Source organism: Mytilus californianus, unplaced genomic scaffold (genome assembly GCF_021869535.1).
Source record: "Mytilus californianus isolate M0D057914Y unplaced genomic scaffold, xbMytCali1.0.p SCAF_9, whole genome shotgun sequence".
NCBI classification, from domain to species: Eukaryota; Metazoa; Mollusca; class Bivalvia; order Mytilida; family Mytilidae; genus Mytilus; species Mytilus californianus.
In genome coordinates, this window is record NW_026262745.1 from 38,788,010 (window position 1) to 38,806,092 (window position 18,083).

Consider the following 18,083-nt stretch of genomic DNA (forward strand, 5'->3'; position numbering starts at 1 on the left):
ATAGCCAATGAGACAATTATCTACCAAAGGATTTTATAAATTTGTTAAAAATGTACACTTTTAGCTATTTATTGGAAAGTAGATTACTTTTGTTACATAAATATGGGCTGTTTTTTTGACAAAAGAATTGCACATTCATTAAGTACTTGCATCATTAAGTCATGCAAAATTACTGAAATCTTCACAATTTTTGCGTTTGTGCTAAATTTTAAACGTTTTTTAGATGGAAGTTGCCGCGCTTGTGTTCAGTCTTAATATTCAAATAGAATAGAATAAAATAGAATATTTTTATTTCCCAAATTACAGGGCCCATAAAGGGCATAAAATCAGTTACAATTGATTGACATATATAATTGATAATATATGTCTTTTTTGTTGTATTTGATGACAATACATAACAATTATAAAGGTTGAGACTGAACACGAAGGGCATAAAATCAGTTACAATTGATTGACAGATATAATTGATAATTTATGTTGTATTTGATGACAATACATAACAATTATAAAGGTTGAGACTGAACACGAATGCGGCCATTTTAAAACCGGAATTTTTAGACATCTGAAAAGTGACGTTTTATTGCTTGTTCGATAGATTTTTCTTATTTAAGGTTGAATTTGAGTGTCTTTAATAATATCTGTTCAAATTTTTAACATAAACTAATTGAATCGACTGAAGTTGACACTTAAGTGTTTAAAAAATGTCAAAAATCTTTCATCAGATGTATTTCAAATTTTTTAGCCCTTACCGGACCTTCTCCTTTCAAGTTTTTATCTATTTTTCTCAGATTTGAGAAGCATGCTCGAATCCTATGAAATGTGCAAGTACATGTCATTAGAATCATCTCAAGTTCAATCTTTTGCAATTTAAAATCGTTATTACAACAACAAAAACAATAAACAAACATTTACCTTTTTTATACCTCCGCCTCGAAGCGGGGGTATAAAGTGATGCACATGTCTGTTCATCTGTTTTTCTGTTCATCACACTTTTTGTTTCCTGAAATTAATAAGTACTACCTCAACAAAATTTTGAAATCTTAAACACAATGTCATGGACCATAAGATACAGATCAACTTTGATTTAGGTGAGTGTTTACATTTACGTTTCAAAAGAGTGCCCTTAGTTACCTAAAAAATTGGCATAACCACAATTACAGGTCAAGTTCAGTTTTAACGTTTTGTGCATAATTTACGGTTGGGGAGTTTTTATACGGGGCGGGAGTATCTGTGATAACATCCATTTCAGCTCATTCTAGTTCTTATTTGTTTTTATTTAACTTTTCCTTACTGCATATGTGTTATACTTTTCGTGAATATTCAGTTTCATTGTTGACACGCTTAACGAGCGCCTTTTGGAACATACTCTAGAATATATTTTTTACGATGAATATAAAAAAAACATATTTTTTCCCTAAAAAAGATCAAAAAGTTTTCTCACTTCTTAAATCATAAAAGCAGTCTAGTTTGCTAAATGCAAGACACGTCAAATGCTCATCATAGTAATAAAAAACTTAATCAACGAGACAAACAAAAGTGTTAAATTTCATAGAAAGAAATATTTGAAATGTTACTTTTAGCTCATATGTACTCATTGTGTGGAAAATGTAATCAAAAACCTTTTTTGCAGAATTCAAGAAAATGACCAACTGAAACAGTTACATTTTTTAATTAATGTTATACACAAGTTTACTAGTGACGCCGATATAAATTCATTTGAAGACGATGAGCGAGCTATATTGACAAGAAAAGGTGTCAACGATGAAAAAAGTTCCTGCATAGAAAAAGGACAAGAGATTCTAAAAGTTCTTTTTGAAACAAGGAAACGTTAGTATGTGAGGTTATTAAAACAAATGGATAACATCTATCTTTGTATCTGTCTACAAATGTTTTTTTTCGCCAGACTTAGCTGTCGTAAAAATGAGAAGTACGATTATCGTTATCAGACTCAGAATTCAACCAATCAAATATACAGGATTTTTGTGTATCGAGGACAGTTGTGCACTTCGAGTACTGAGTTAAGTTTTTAGACCGTAGGCCCAGATGAAAAAAAGGGGATATGAATGTCCTCAAAATATTTGAATTTGAATTGTTATGCCAGGGTAAATCCTTATTTTGTTTTAATTTTTCTTTTGTTAATATGAACTTTAGACATGACTATTTCATTGGAACTGTACGGGGTTTCATTCGAATATAAATAGACAAATATACAATACAAATTGACAATAAGATTATGGATTATAAATTATACATTTTGGCATACAAATTAGAAGAATCGAATATTGCTACATTTGACATGCCGTTTATGATACTTTATTACTTTTTAAAAGAAAATGAGAAATGATTAATTGGTGGTTTTCATCCAATTGTAAATATTAAATGCAGGACTCAAATATAAGCAATGCTACTTTGCTATTGGTTTTGACATGAACATTTAGGATTTTAATGTTCTAAATTTATACACCAAAACCCTCCATTTCCATTTGAACCGATTTATTGACACTGGTGATGGATTTAAAAAAAACAAAACAATCTTGGGTTTTATTTTAGCTTACAACTAGAGAAAGAACTACAGGAATTAAGTCTTCGTTATGCTAAATGGACAGACGATATGAATACAAGAGAAAAGGACCAACAAAAGGCATTTCTGTCACAACTAAACAAAAACGAAGGAAAAATGTATGTTGAATAATCATTAATTTATTACTACGTATAGTGTATAAGAATAGAAATGTATCTTTGATGTTGATGATTATTTATGCTGACGTTTTCCAAAACTTATAAGACTCAATCGGGCAAATTTAAAGTTTTGTCTGTAGCTGATCATTGTTGAATGCTATGATTATCTCAAAATGTGTATTTTTGCTACACTATGCGCTTTTAATTGCTGTTGCATTGGTACTGGCCATTACGTCGCATTTTATTCATCCCTTACAACAAAATACTACGTACCTAAAACAGTTATTCGAAAATTAAATGTTAAATGACATTATAGAAAGGTAAAAAAAGAAGGCATTGTGTTACCGTAGTCTACATGTAATATGTATGCAAAAATACACAAACACACTCTATGAAATAAGAAAAGGGTTTTTCAGTTGCATATTAAGTGATACTTTCCTAACAATATTGTAATATCTTTCATGATAAAATTACCCCCCCCCCCCCTCGTATTTACCAATGGCTTCATTCAAAATATAATAGACGTACACCCCTCTAAAAAAATGAATGACATGAATTTAATAACATGATATGAAAAAACTTTTCTCTTTCAAATAGCAAAGTATATAAAAGCGAAATAGAATCAGCAGAAAAGAAAATAAAACAATTAAAAGAAGACAACAGTGTGATAGCTAAGGAATTGGATTCTCTTAAAAATGAGTCATATCAGAAAGCGAAGAACATGTTACAAAGCCACAAAGATGAGGTCGACTCATTGAAAAGACAAAATCAGGATTTACAACAGTGGTAATTATATAAATTTCCACGAATTTATTAACTTATAGTTCTTGTATTATTTGCATATCTACAAAATTACTGCTTGAATTAGATTGGTCCGTCAGAATTTCTTTTCTTTCTTTATCGGTCCAGTTTACACATCAACAACCTTTAGAAATATTTAGGTAGCTCAAATATCTTCTGTTTCACATACACGGGTAAATCTGAAAGTTGCAAAAAACCTCATGAAATTGGAACATTGAAGAGTCTATATAATATTCTTAAACCAATCATCAACAATGTTATAGTCACGTTTCCATAAAAACAAAAAAATATACAGTGCTACACGTAAGTGCTTAATACGAAATTGCAAAATGTTCACAAAATTTTGCATTTAAGAACATCTTCATACGAAACAGTTTCTATTCGAAAGGCAATTTTTGGAATTATTTCAAATAGTGTTTTGTTTTTGGTCTAGAATTTTGTTCTATATTTTTTAGATATCTACTTAAATGTTGCCAAAATATATATAAAAAAATGAATTTTTAGCCATCGTTAGGAATATAATATGTTTTGAAATATACGTCAAAATGTTTTAGAAATCCTAAAGTACAGATTTGAATCCATGATAAAGTGAAATTTACTTAAATTGAAGGCCTTTTAAAAAATTATCCTAGTGTGGAATTTTTTGCTCTTTCAGGTTTCCCATAACAAAACATGAACGTAGCCATTTCTGCTCGTTCATAACTCGTTTAATACATTAATTCTTGACAGAATTCCACCAAACGTGCACAAATTTTTCTACAGGCCAAAAAGTTGGGCACCTGCTAAAACAGATTTATACTAATAAAGATGCATTTCGAACACTTTTAGAAACACAAATTACTATCTTTTTACGCCTTGCCTAATCCCTTTTCACTGTTACAGCATATATCTTGGGTGTTTAACGCACCATTGTTTTATTTAGTGTTCCAATAACATATTTTTGTAACATGCAGTGACCCAATTACAAATGCTTATAAACATGTAAAAGAAAGTTGAGAAATTCCTTGTTTACTTCCATGGAAGTTTACTTTTTTTGAAGGACGGTACTTGATATAATTTTATTCTTTCCAAGTATTTCTTTTTCAAATCCGGTAAATTCTACAAATTATTATACCCCACGCAAATTTTTTGCGAAGGGTATAATGTTTTTGACCCGTCCGTCCGTCTGTCTGTCTGTCCGTCTGTCAGTCCGTCTGTCAGTCCGTCAGTCCTGTTTCTTGTCATCGCAACTCCTCTCAAACCACACAACAGAATTTCATGAAACCTTTTCAGATAATAAGGACATACTATGTTGTTGTGCATATCGACAGGAAATTAAGATTCATTTTTTTTTCTAGGAGTTACGCTCCTTTGAACTTATTTGCTTCAATGTACTACTGCAACAGTTTGTCATCGCAACTCCTCTGAAACCACACCACAGAATTTCATGAAACTTTGTAGATAATAAGGACATACTGTGTAGATGTGCATATTGACAGGAAATTACGATTCAATTTTTTTTCTAGGAGTTACGCCCCTTTGAACTTATTTGCTTCAATGTACTACTGCAACAGTTTGTCATCGCAACTTCTCTGAAACCACACCACAGAATTTCATGAAACTTTGTAGATAATAAGGACATACTATGTAGATGTGCATATCGACAGGAAATTACAATTCATTTTTTTTTCTAGGAGTTGCGCCCCTTTGAACTTATTTGCTTTAATGTACTACTGCAACAGTTTGTCATCGCAACTCCTCTGAAACCACACAACAGAATTTCATGAATTTTTTTAGATAATAAGGACATACTGTGTAGATGTGCATATTGACAGGAAATTATGATTCAATTTTTTTCTCTTACACTTATTTTATTTCTCCAATGACAATGTGGGGACGTGGGGTATGTGAGAGCGCTCACTAAGGTTCTTTAATTTTGAAAAATGCTAATTTTACTAAGGTTAATAGGGGAAAACAATGGTGGTACTACCCCTTGAATTGTTTCACAATTTGTCATGACTGGGCCTTTTATAGCTTGCTTATATAGTATGTGTTTTGATCTTTGTTGTTGTCCACCTCGACGTCATTTGGACTCTTGTGGGATATTGGTTCATCGGAATAAACAGGTCACATCTCCTTATTTTTATATTATAGACATTAATTTTCCTCTTTGAATTGTTTTACACTAGTCATTTTGGGGCCCTTTATAGCTTGCTGTTCGGTGTGAGCCAAGGCTCCGTGTTGAAGGCCGTACTTTGACCTATAATTGTTAACTTTTTACACATTGTGACTTGGATGGAGAGCTGTCTTATTGGCACTCATACCACATCTTCTTATTTATATTAAACACATCTGTATTGCGTTTTCTTTTATTTTTTTTGTTTTTAATGTTCTAATATAGTTGTATATGACCTATGTCACATGACAATCAGGAGAAGTTACTTGAGATAAATAGTACACGCCGACTTGAATAATAGACTTGGGAAGGAATATAGATACAAGTTCATTAGCAAGTTTTCCCAATATCGTTTCCATTAAGGGAAAAAATCTAATCACCAAAATCACATTTTTGCATTAGAAATCCAAAAACAAGTGACCGAAGCTCAAGTTTTATAAAAGTAAGATAATATTTCGTGATTCGGTTTCCAAAGAATAACTGATTCTATATATATAACTTCTGATTTTTCAGGCTATCAAGAAAACAAGACGAATTAAAGAGTTTGAAGGCAGCAAGGGATAATTCAGTCATTGAAATAAAAAAAGAAAATCAGAATCTTCAGCTTAGGTATAATACTACTATAAAAAACGCAATATGAATTTATTTCAGAGCAATTTGATATCTTTTAGTGAATGTTCATATAAGTATTGTCTTTAATTTTGCATTAAATAAAATAAACAGAGAGCTTTTCAAGCAAATGTTATTTCATCCCCTCCCCCCAATGAAAGTTTAATCGTAATTTTTTATCCACTTCATTCATTGTGTATTTGATCAAATTGACTATTCAAGCTATTTTGCTGAATAGTATATCAGATATAATTAATATGCATAATAATTTCACAATGAGGGGAAAACTTAAAGATTTATGATATTAAAAATAGTATAGTTATACAATAAAGACGATAAAAAGTATGAGAATTTGTTTTTAGGTTTGATTCGTATTCTCGTCAAATTGATTTACACCAGCGACAGACCGAAGCAAAAGAAAAGAGTTTGAAAATTTCAATTAAGGAAAAAGAAGACTTAATTCTTGCTCTAAGGAAAGAAAAAGATGATCTCCAAACAAGGTATTCATAATCAATGGTAGACACACCGTTTTATCGTTCAGTTGAACTAATCTATATGGTGTTTATAAGAAATTTGATATGTTTTGATATTTTACAACATCTACCTGCTATTAGGATAAATATGTACTTTGGGTGCATCACCCGTTATTTAATCCCCATCATAGTATTTCAAAATAATTCATGTATCTAGTGCCAAATTGTCACGAACAGAAAAATAATAAAACTGGTAATAAAATAAGGGGATGGTTGAATCGCTGGACGAGTAAACATAGCAAGTTGAGAAACTTAGTCATTTTAACGGCACATTTCATAAAATGAGATACTTTAAAAAAATAATATGAGACAGATCGTTGATACTACTCAGGATTGGAAAGATTTCTGTAGGAAGCTGAAATTTTGACTTGACTTTGTTATTGATTCTAGATTTGTGTCAACAATTAGTTTTAATTTTGAGAGAAAAATACGAACTAGATCTGTTGACCTTGATATGTCTTTTATTCATTTTGAAATGTCTTATTTTCTTAAACCCCACACCCTTCTTTTGTTTGTAGTGCCCTTCAAGTTCAGTATGGCTCATGTATACGCAATCAAAGTTATCTTGGATCAATACTCATAACTAAGTGAAAGAGCATGACTAATGTTAGAAATGAAAAATGAGTTATTTAAAGAGTTTTCTTTGTCGTTTGGTCTTTACGGAAAAAATGTCTCATTGGCAATGACATAACGCATCCTTATTGTTATAAAATGGTTTTTTTAACAATAAATATATGTTTATTCTTCAAGTTGTCTGTTACAATTATACTTTACTCTCCGAGCTATAGTGAAGTATTCACCTGAGCTGCATTCTGAATATCCTGGAAAAAAAACATGCAAACTTTGCAAACATTACACCAACTAATTATGAACATGCATCTAAACATTCTTTGCTATCTATATTTTTAAATATAGGAAGAACGAATTTTAAGAGACCTTTTTGCTTTCATTCATAATTGTTCTTTAGCCAAATCATAAGAATATTATTATCTGCTCTGATACTGTACATAGACCAAAAACATATATAAAAAATACTGTCAAGAAAAAGTGAGATCATAATGTCCTGTATTGGAGATTTTATATCCAAAACATTTTTCCTTACTAATATCTTGCTCTAAAAGTTAATATTTCTTCAAAATTTTGTAAAAAATAACATGCAATAAAGAGGTATAAATACTCTTCCTCTAGTTTTTTTTTACCAAAAAAACAAGTTTAGTATGTTTAGGAATTTTCCATTTTAATTCTAAATGTTTTGTAGGAATCATAAACTGAGAGTTTTCCATTGGACATTTTCATCTTGTTCTCTGTTCAATATTTTAAGTTAAAATCTTTGGGTACGACATATGGGCGTGTGTGGGCAAATATTGATAACAGTTGGCTTTGTATATGTTTAATCTGCTTAAATATAATGAAGCATTTTATTATATATATCTTGTTTCAACTTGTTTCTTTACCATTTCAGTTTATCTTTACATATATTACTTAACACTGTATATAGTTTTTTTTTTATCAGAAATGCAGCCGTTCTTTTGTAATAGAGAATTTTCAAATTTAAACTCAGCCTTTTTTTTATCACTTTCTAAACAAAAATATGATAGCCTTCAGATCCAATATGTCATTAATAATTTTAAGAATCATTCATGTTTTACCCGGTTTTGACTGAAAAAGCTATTGCTGTAATATTTAATGTATATTTCCCCCCAAACAGTCTGTTTTCTGATGTTCGAAAAATTATCTGTAAATTTGGTTAATACTCACCCTGTCTTCACCCAACTTGCAATGAGTTATACACAAAATTGCAGTATTCTCCTTAACTTTGTTGTTGTGATTTTACATTATCTAAATTCATGTTATAGACCAGAAAGTTTTATGATCAATATTTACCCAAATTAAATTTTCTTTTGTTTTTCGATGCTGTAATTCAGGATTTTATTTTGTTTATTCTATGTTCCGAATTTAACTGTGCACGTTCGTTTCTGTTTAATTATTTAATCCACAATTTTCTAATAAGGAAATGCCTGTACCAAGTCAGTTGTTTTCCATTCGTTTGATGTGATTGATCTTTTGATTTTGCCATTTGATAAAGGCCTTTCTGTTTTTGAATTTTCCTAGGAGTAAGGTATTTTTGTTATTTTACTTATTTCTGTCAAGATCAAAATAGATTCCCAAAACTTTTACGTATCAGTCAGTCGAACGTATGGCCTCAGTTTCTCTTTGTTATGTTTAAGTGCTCGCATCCCAATTTCTTGTGTTTTACTACGATTCAACCTCATAGCTGGAGTCTCAGACCCGAGATAGATCCGAGAGTTTCGATAACATTCATAGCGTTTGATATGCATGATATGTCGGTTTTAAAATACAAAAAGTTTTGTATAATCAGCTAGTTGATATATTTTGATGCTATGTGTTTTATTATCTACAGCCTCTTATAAGTACAAAATCTAGCCATTACGTATGGATTTTGAGTTCGATACAATTGGAAGACCTTTGAATATCATATGATAGAATTCTGTTAAATTTATTAAATATTTTGTTAATTAGAATATGTCGAATATTTTTTTTGGTGTATTTGATGTTTGACTTCTCTCCACCATACACTGGCATTGCCTATTCTTAATGAAAGGACGGATCGAAAGAAATAGTCCTAATTTGTTTCATTAAAGAGAATGGCCAACGTTCATACACATATGTTTTGTAGAAAGGGATAACTCATACTTTGTTAAAAACCAGTCTAAAACAAACAAAATATTTTTTGATACTGACACTTTCGAAATGCTATATATTTTGTTTGACAACATATTCGTTACGTTTGTATGCCGTGTTTTTCAACAATCAATCGGTATTCCTCTGGGAAACACCGTGTTCTTCTTTTCGTCGACTTTTTCTTTTGAATTAGACAAACTACATACAGAAGCTTCCAGGAAAAATGGAAAGAAGCTGGCATTATCATTTAACTTCATTTTCCGCTCTATGGACGATGTCCTCTAACTAGATATTTCACAGTTTGGTGAACGCATCTATCCACAGATACAGTTCAGTCTCCATCTTATCTTGACTAACATTTAGAAATTGACAATGAAAGTTGGTTGAGAACTAAATTTTACGACAAAAGGATTTATTTCAGCTTTCTTATTGTGAACTTTCTTTTTCTATATAGCATCATTCAAAAAGCGACTGCATATGGTGTATATGTCTCCCAGTTAGTACGATATTCCAAACCTAGGGTTTCCTATCTTGATTACCTTGATAGAGGATTCTTGCTTACAAGGAAGCTGTTGAACCAAGGGTTTTAAATTGTAAATCTGAAGTCATCCCTTCGAAAATTTTACGGAAGCTATCACGAGTTGGTTGACCGTTGTGTAATATTTGTTACAAATTACGAATGGATATGTTCCAATAATCCTAGCTACAATCTCGTTCGCTTTCTTAGACTGTGACATCACCGAATGGGACTCATGACAGAATTAAAACTTACCACCAGTAACATGACGGGTTCCACTAGTAGAGCAGGATCTGCTGATCCTGAGATCAACCCCAGTTTTTGGTTGGGTTCTTGTTGCTTAGTCTTTAATTTTCTATGTAGTGTTTTGCGAACTTGATTGTTGTAATCTGTGCAACATAGAAAGTTGTTATTCTAAGCCTGAATACAAGACTATTAATTTGTTTACATATAAAACGAATATTGTTTAGGTTGAGTAGTGTGGCAGGAGAGAAGCTGACGAAGGGAAATCCAGCCATTACAGACCTAGGAGATCCAAATCGTCCAATGAAGATTGGTGAAATGTACGGTGAGCTGTATGACAATGAATGGACAGATGCTATGGAATATACCGACACAGTTCAGGGTTATTATCCTGACAAGAAAAAATCAGAAATAGAAGAAATTGTCATTCGCCATCTTCACAGATTACTAATAGTAACTATAGTATCAAATATTATATGAGAAATCAAACCTATACATTTATAACTTTCTCTAATAAAAATTTAAAATAAAACGCAGTCTCTTAATTTATAGTAAGTTTGCTATAGTAAACATGTTCAAAGCCTATTAATCATAATGTTATAATGAGACTGAAGGTGAAAATATTTCCGCATAATATAAGAAACAAGAAAAAACTGTTTCTTCTGCTTTAGACGTCACGATATTGTTTTATCTCAAGGATTTTAATATTAAGAGCACAATCGATTAAGTTTTTAACGTTTTGCTTGTTATATTTATATTTTTATATACATTGCAGTATTGATTTTGAACGTATATTCATAATCTTTTTCTAACATTTTCTAGTGCTGTTACACGCATTGCGTAAAAGTTTCTGCGGAGCAGCTTTGCACCATTGGACAGAATGTTGCAGTAACATTGTATTTGAATTTGGATTCGGTAAAGCTTAAAACAATTTTTTAGTTATAGAAATATAAGTACGAACAAACAAAGACTTGAGTCACTTACATTTGCATATCTTGAAAGTCTCATTCATATACGGATCTTTTTCTTGATATCTACACAAATGACAAATTTTTCTAATTTCTCACCTGTAATATACCTTATGCCCCATAGTATAAATGATATATTAGGCGCGTGCTTGTCATCATATCGGCTTTATTGACATAATGTTGCTCCTGAAAACTGGCCTAGTACGAGGGAAACATTCAGAAATCAACATTATACAAGTTTTAGGTCATCACAAATGGGTTGGCCAATAAGATGTCACTGTGCCTCAACTCCCAAAAGGCATGTTTTTTGTTATTTAGATCTAAAAACTCCAGAGAAGTCGCCTTTTCCCTATGTTGTCATTTTGACTTGGAGTGGATTCGAATGGCGGGTAAGCATGCATTGCAGGAGACGCTTAATTTGTCAATGCACGCAATCTCCGGTTAGTTTGGATATCATGCGATATCCTGTTGGTATGTTTTATCTGGATCAATATTTTTATGGATTTATGTTATTTCCACGTTAAAAAAAAAATAACAAAAATACCGAACTCCAAAGAAAATTCAAAACAGAAAGTCCCTTAACAAACGGCAAAATCAATAGCTTTAACACATCAAACAAATGATAAACTATTGTTGCCTTTAATTTGCACCAATATATAATAACATGATTACTGCAAGAGATATGAATTAATATGGAATTTGAATGGCGTGTACTTATTTAGGTTTAGCCATTAACTGTGAACGTTAACAAAATTTTGTGATCAAAGGCGATTATATAACGTTTAGTGATCACAAATTTTCATTTAAACAATTTTTGCGAACTGCATTTTATAAAATTATTAAATTTTTGTTTATCTCAAAAGTAGCACTTATTTGAAAAATGAAATATACACATTTCTCTTGTAGGATGAAAAATATTCGTCATTCCCTGGAAGTAAGGAAGTTATTATCAAAAGAAGACATAACATAGAGAATACCATAAAATTCTTCCTAGAAAAACAGGTATAAACCTTTTTAAAATCAACGTCTAAACGATCTTTTCTTAATTATAATGAATATCTTCAGAGCAAAATGAAATGTATTTGTCCTTTTTAATTTTTTTCCGAAATCATTAATTTTGAAATGTAAGAAATACATCTGCATTTTTATTTATCCGTATATTTTTATATAGCGTTCTCTATAAATAATTGTAAGATATTTGAAATGGTCATGTTTTATTTAAGTAGGATTTTAAAAAGAGAAATTTAATCCATTAAGAAGCAACAAAGAACACAGTTGGAAAATAATCTATCGATTAGATAAACAGATTATTGATTGATTCGTGATAGTTAGATATTTTTTCATGCCACCTTTTCGAAAAGTGTTAAAATCCATCAGCAAATATGAAAAGCAAACAAAGCAAAATGAATTGTATCATTTCATGGAGTAATACGATTGGTGCAAGAACTATAGTTCACTGATTATTTATTTATGTTTTAATTAACTCTAGTTTCATTATTACATTTTTTTTCCATAAATATTACAATTCAAAATAATGGTAGAGTATAGGTCAAAAGTAATTGGGTAGGCAAAGGATTAAAATATAGTGTATAAAAGATTTTGGTAGGAAAAGAATTAAACTTTATGTCAAACGGTTAGTGAAGGTTTTATACTTGAGACTATAAATCGAGTCGTAGTCTTCTACTTGTATGTATTTTAATGCACAATGTTGTGTTATTCACTTTTCAAAGGTTATTGGAAAGGAAATGGTTGTGCAGGGCTGGGAATTTGAACATAAAAACGAGAAACTTATTTCGTCATTATTAAAAACAACTTTCTTTGAAAAGTGTATTCATCTCTGTTGGTCAATGGCAATACAGGATCCGATGATGCAATTAGATAAAGATCTTCAGCCAGGAACAGTGTTTGATAAAAGTCAATACAAAGAGTTTGTGAAGAGCGGTGATACAGTCAGTTTTGTTGTTTGGCCTGCACTGTATTTGCATGAAAACGGTCCCTTGCTGTATAAAGGTGTCGTGCAGGCTTATTGGCAGTAATGATTATTTCTTATTAACTATTTCTGAGCGCTATTTTGTCAATTGACAAATTAAACAATTGGTAATATTAGCGATTTACCTATGTATTGTGTTTATTTATGTATACCTGACAAATACAATACAAAACTTTAAAAAAAATAGAATATTTTGTGTTTTAATTTACACACCATTGTCCTATATTGTTCTCTTAAAATTTATTTTTTTGTTGAAAAAGTTTTACGTTTAAAATTATTTTTACATTTTCCTTTAAATTATATTTTGTTTTAAAACAACACCCTTTCACTAAAACACCATGTGTTCAGTTATTTTTGTCAATCGAAAGAATGGATATCTAAAGAAACTGACGTCATGACATCGCAGATATAATTGACGTTTTTGTTTTAATGGACTTGTTTCAGACAGACAGTTGACATTCTAATGCCCCTTTGTATTTTCTCTCATATCCCTTTTTAATTAAAAAAACTCAAAACTACAATTTTGATAAATTTAACGCATTTAAAAAACCATAAAAAAAGGATTGCATAACTTAAAGATCTTGTTAAAAATCAAATATGAACAAATAGAGAGGTGAAAAATACAAAAGATGCTTTCAAACTCACAAGTTGAAAACAAACCATCAACACTATGGCAAAAAAGATCAAAAGAAAAACAACAGTACACAACATAGAAAACTAAAGACTGAGTAACATAAACCGCACCAAAATCTTGGAATGATACCAAGTGCTCCGGGAGGTTGAGCAGACCCTGATTCACATGTAGCACCAGTCGTGTTGCTCATGTAAGTACAAATCCGGTGATAAGTCTACTTCGGTCGGTTACATTCGGAGAGAAGATAACGGGATTGTGGATACGACATTTGGAACATATCCGTCGTCATCTTTGAAACAAATATTCCATAACTGTCAGGTACCTCGAGATGATGTCCGTAAAATCTTTGAAAGGATGATTTCAACTTAACCAATTGGAACTCTTGGTTTAAAAGCTTCCTTGTAAACCAAAACAACTTTTTTTTTCCGAAACAATCTTGGGACGCGACATTTCATATACAAATGTTGGGACAGGCTCTCGCTAATTAAAAAAAAAAATATTTGTTTTGAATGGTCAATTTAGGAAATTCAATTTGAATTAACATACAAAATACATTTCCGTAGTGATTTAACTGTATTGTCTAATAATCTAATAGTAAAATTTATTAAAATAATAAGAAATAGGGTTGAAAATGTATACTTTTTGAAATTTCACTACTAGAGATGGTCTTTATTACGCTCTATCCTTTTTGTTTTAGGATGCAGAAATACATAAAGATACTTTTATCTTTTCCCGCCATGTGTTCTATCTGATGTTTCTGTCATTTATGCATTGGACAAAAACACTCAAGTGCCTTATCTAATTCAAGTAAAATTTCATCTAAGGTTCACTTAAGCCGCAAAAATTTTGGTACTCTGACCATTTTGTTCAAATACAAGGATAGAATTAATGGTATAGGTATTTTTGTCTAGGTCCTGGTGTAGTAGTAGTATCAATAAATTCGAATCATGTAACAACTTGTGTTAATTTTTCGAACCAATGGTATTGAAAATAAACAACACCTGCATGTTTATGATGGTATTATCTTCTATTAATTCTCTATTGCATGAAACAAACACTTCCGTTATTGATACAGATGGTGCTAAGTAAAGATTGGTTGAAATAATGTTAGACATTGCTTACCACAAAATATTCCAACCCGTGTTAACTACTTCCAAATATGATGAAGTTTTTACAGTCGATTCTCTAATGTGATTTGATTCTATCAATATTAGTAATATTTTCCACCGTTAATCTATTCAAAAAACAATACCTGATTACTGCAGAGATAAAACAATACCTATCATTTCACATGCCTACACCAAACCTATTTTAACCACGAATTTCAAACACAAGAAGGTATTAGAGATTTATAAGCCTAGTATCGTTGATGAGTTGTTTTTTTTACCTTAAAGATATATAATCCGAACTTCCATATTTCTCTTGTTCATCGACCCAATATATCAACAGAATCCTGATGGTCATGTTATAAATGGATATCTTGGCACCATAAACCATGATCAGATAAGAGAAATTCATTCTAGCCAAAGTCCCAAAATATCGAATTCCCCTGCTCATCAAATGGAAAAAAAACTTGATTTTTCTGATTAATGCAGCTGAGCACTATATCAACAGAATATATAAATTGCGGGCTAGATGAACCAAAACCGGACAGTTTATATGAATTGTTCATAGCTGTTTTGTCATGCATTCAGAAACGCATTCAAGATCCAAGATGTACTATCGGCACGAGGGTTTCTAGCCAAAGAAGCCCGAAGTTGTGGATGCTTTATTCTCTCTTTACTTCAAATATGTTGTTACTGCAAATATGATTATTTTGAACAACTTTGCATTTACAGCAAGACTGAATCACACATTTACTTCTACATTGTTTACGAAAGAGAAGATTTTCACAAAGCTCTGCAACTATCTTTTGGTATTAATATAGAAAGAAACGATGAATATCTCCCATCTTTTCACTGGATACCTTAACTTCACTAAAATCCCCATAAAGAACGATACTTATCTGGGTCGTCAAGATGTTCGACTAAACACATCTGCTTTTATACATACGATTTACGGTCACTATAAAAATTGCTTCACTGAAATGATGTGTCTGTGTCTCAACTCACTATCTGCAGTTTTACCTACTGTTGATTATTCTCGACTGTGACTTTTAAGGGTAGGTGAATTTTATTTCAATTATTTAAACTTACCAGTCAGAAACATACCTTTGGATTATCTTTCTTTACTACGTTCATAACTCACAAACACACAGATGATATAGATTCAAACATTACCATACCCCAGATCATTCGTGTGTTCATGCTTCAGTTTATCTTTCGGCGTGTACAAAACACGTTCACTTCGCATTTCGGTCGGTAAATTAATACTGCCGCATTAAATTTGTCGTTTGACTATGAATATTTAACTTTATGAATATGGAAGAAAAAAATAGAATATCAGAAGAAGAATTAAAAGGTGATTCTGTCGGTATTACCGGAAGTATAGGTAATCAATTTCGTGATAATAATATGGCCAGAACCGGCAATAAATCAACTAGTAAGTCTGAAAAAACGTTCGTCCAAGACGGCGGAACTAGAAATGAAGTTTTTCAGTATAGAAGAAAGCTTAGGAAAGCGGTTTGAAAAACTTTTTGGCTTGCTTCAGGCAGCATATAAAAGTTCAGATAGTTCTGATACTGGTGGGTTAGCCACACAGGAGAACGATGTTACGAGAATAGATAACTGCCCGGTACAGAAGGAGCGTAGACCATTAATTTCGTTGGAACCTAACTTAAACGAAGATTTAGGTAGTCCAAGAATTGTAAAAGATTTTGGAGGAACGCTCAGAAAATATTTTTACAAGTAGATCGATGAGAGAGACGAGATTTTTTGGGTCTGATTTCAGATCAGGAAGAGAGTGATACTCAATCAGTGAGTAGTTATTTGCTTGATTAAAACAGTAATTCTAAGAAAACTGACAGGTTTAGTAAATACTTAGATCCAATTGTACGTAACAATTCTTCAGGTAACATTAACACTAATACTATATGCAACAATAAAGTTGAAAGACTAGCTAAGATTTTTAAGGATGATTTACCAGGTACCAATAGTGATGAGTCAGTAGGTTTGATTTTAGATGATTCACAAATTAAGATTTATCTTATTCATTGAAAATTCAACATCCTGAACGTTTGTCTTTTTATAAAAAAGAGTATAGATCATGTTTCCTGTGCATGAGCAATCTTTACCGGTGTTACGATCGCCAAGTTTAGATGATAAGCTAGAACCTATGATAAAACGTGTCCATGGTAATAAAACTGTGAAATCTTAGGACAAGCAAAAAAAGTTATTTTTCAACCCGTGAAATATATTGAGAAGCTATCCTTTTCTGGACAGGAAGCTTCCAGAATGGAAATTATTTCTATCTCTTATTTTCAACAAGACTTGTGCACTGTGTTGGATAATTTAGAAAATGACAATGCTAGGTAGAAAATTGTCAATTAGTAAAAGATTTATTTGCTATGTCAACCAAATCTCTTGATCCGATAGGTAGAGCTGGATCCTTTCATCATATGAATAGAAGGAAATGAGCTCGAACAGATGCAGGTATATCTAACTTACATGATTTATAGCTAAGTTACTTTATCTAGCTAAGATACAGTAGGCGGTCGTCTCCGATTTTTCCTAGAAAATTAGAAAAAGATAAAAAAAAACGACCAATGGTTTTTTGTTTGTAATAGAAAAAGGTTACAAATTAGAGTTCATAAAGAAACAAATTTGGCAGGGAATAAAACAAACAATAGTATCTAAATAAAATTGGGAAATGTTACTTCAAGAGGTAAATATTTTCATAGAAAAAGATGCAATAGAACAGGTTCAGAGAAAACAAATTCAATCAGGTTTTTACAGCACTTTTTTGCTGGTCCCCTAAAAAAAAGGAAGATGAGACCAGTCATAAATCTGAGACCTCTCAATGAGTATCGTCAGAAAAAAAAACATTTCAAGATGGATTGATTAAGCATAGTGTTGAATATAGTAAAACCAGGAGATTTGCCCATAACGCTCAACCTAAGCGATGCGTATTTACATGTCTCAATATTTCCAAGTTATTACCAGTATCGAAAATTTTACTTCAAAATCAAGCATTTCAATTCAAATTTCTCTGCTTCGGTCCAACATCTGCCCCACGAGTCTTTACAAAAATAGTGTCCGTAATGGCTGCCTTCTTGAGAAAGAAAATACAAGATTAGTAGTATATCTGGACGAT

At 31.4% G+C, this 18,083-nt stretch overlaps 1 protein-coding gene across 1 annotated transcript; it reads left to right on the forward strand.

The window, feature by feature from the left end:
- Positions 1-1,604: 1,604 nt before the first annotated feature.
- LOC127715482 (uncharacterized) lies at positions 1,605-13,349 on the forward strand. Its single transcript, XM_052221542.1, has 9 exons — positions 1,605-1,831; positions 2,551-2,679; positions 3,277-3,465; positions 6,149-6,244; positions 6,607-6,744; positions 10,468-10,693; positions 11,063-11,155; positions 12,115-12,210; positions 12,939-13,349. The coding sequence occupies exons 2-9, from the start codon at positions 2,612-2,614 to the stop codon at positions 13,242-13,244; spliced, it is 1,212 nt and encodes a 403-aa protein (XP_052077502.1). The 5' UTR covers positions 1,605-1,831; positions 2,551-2,611; the 3' UTR covers positions 13,245-13,349.
- The last annotated feature ends 4,734 nt before the right edge of the window (positions 13,350-18,083 follow it).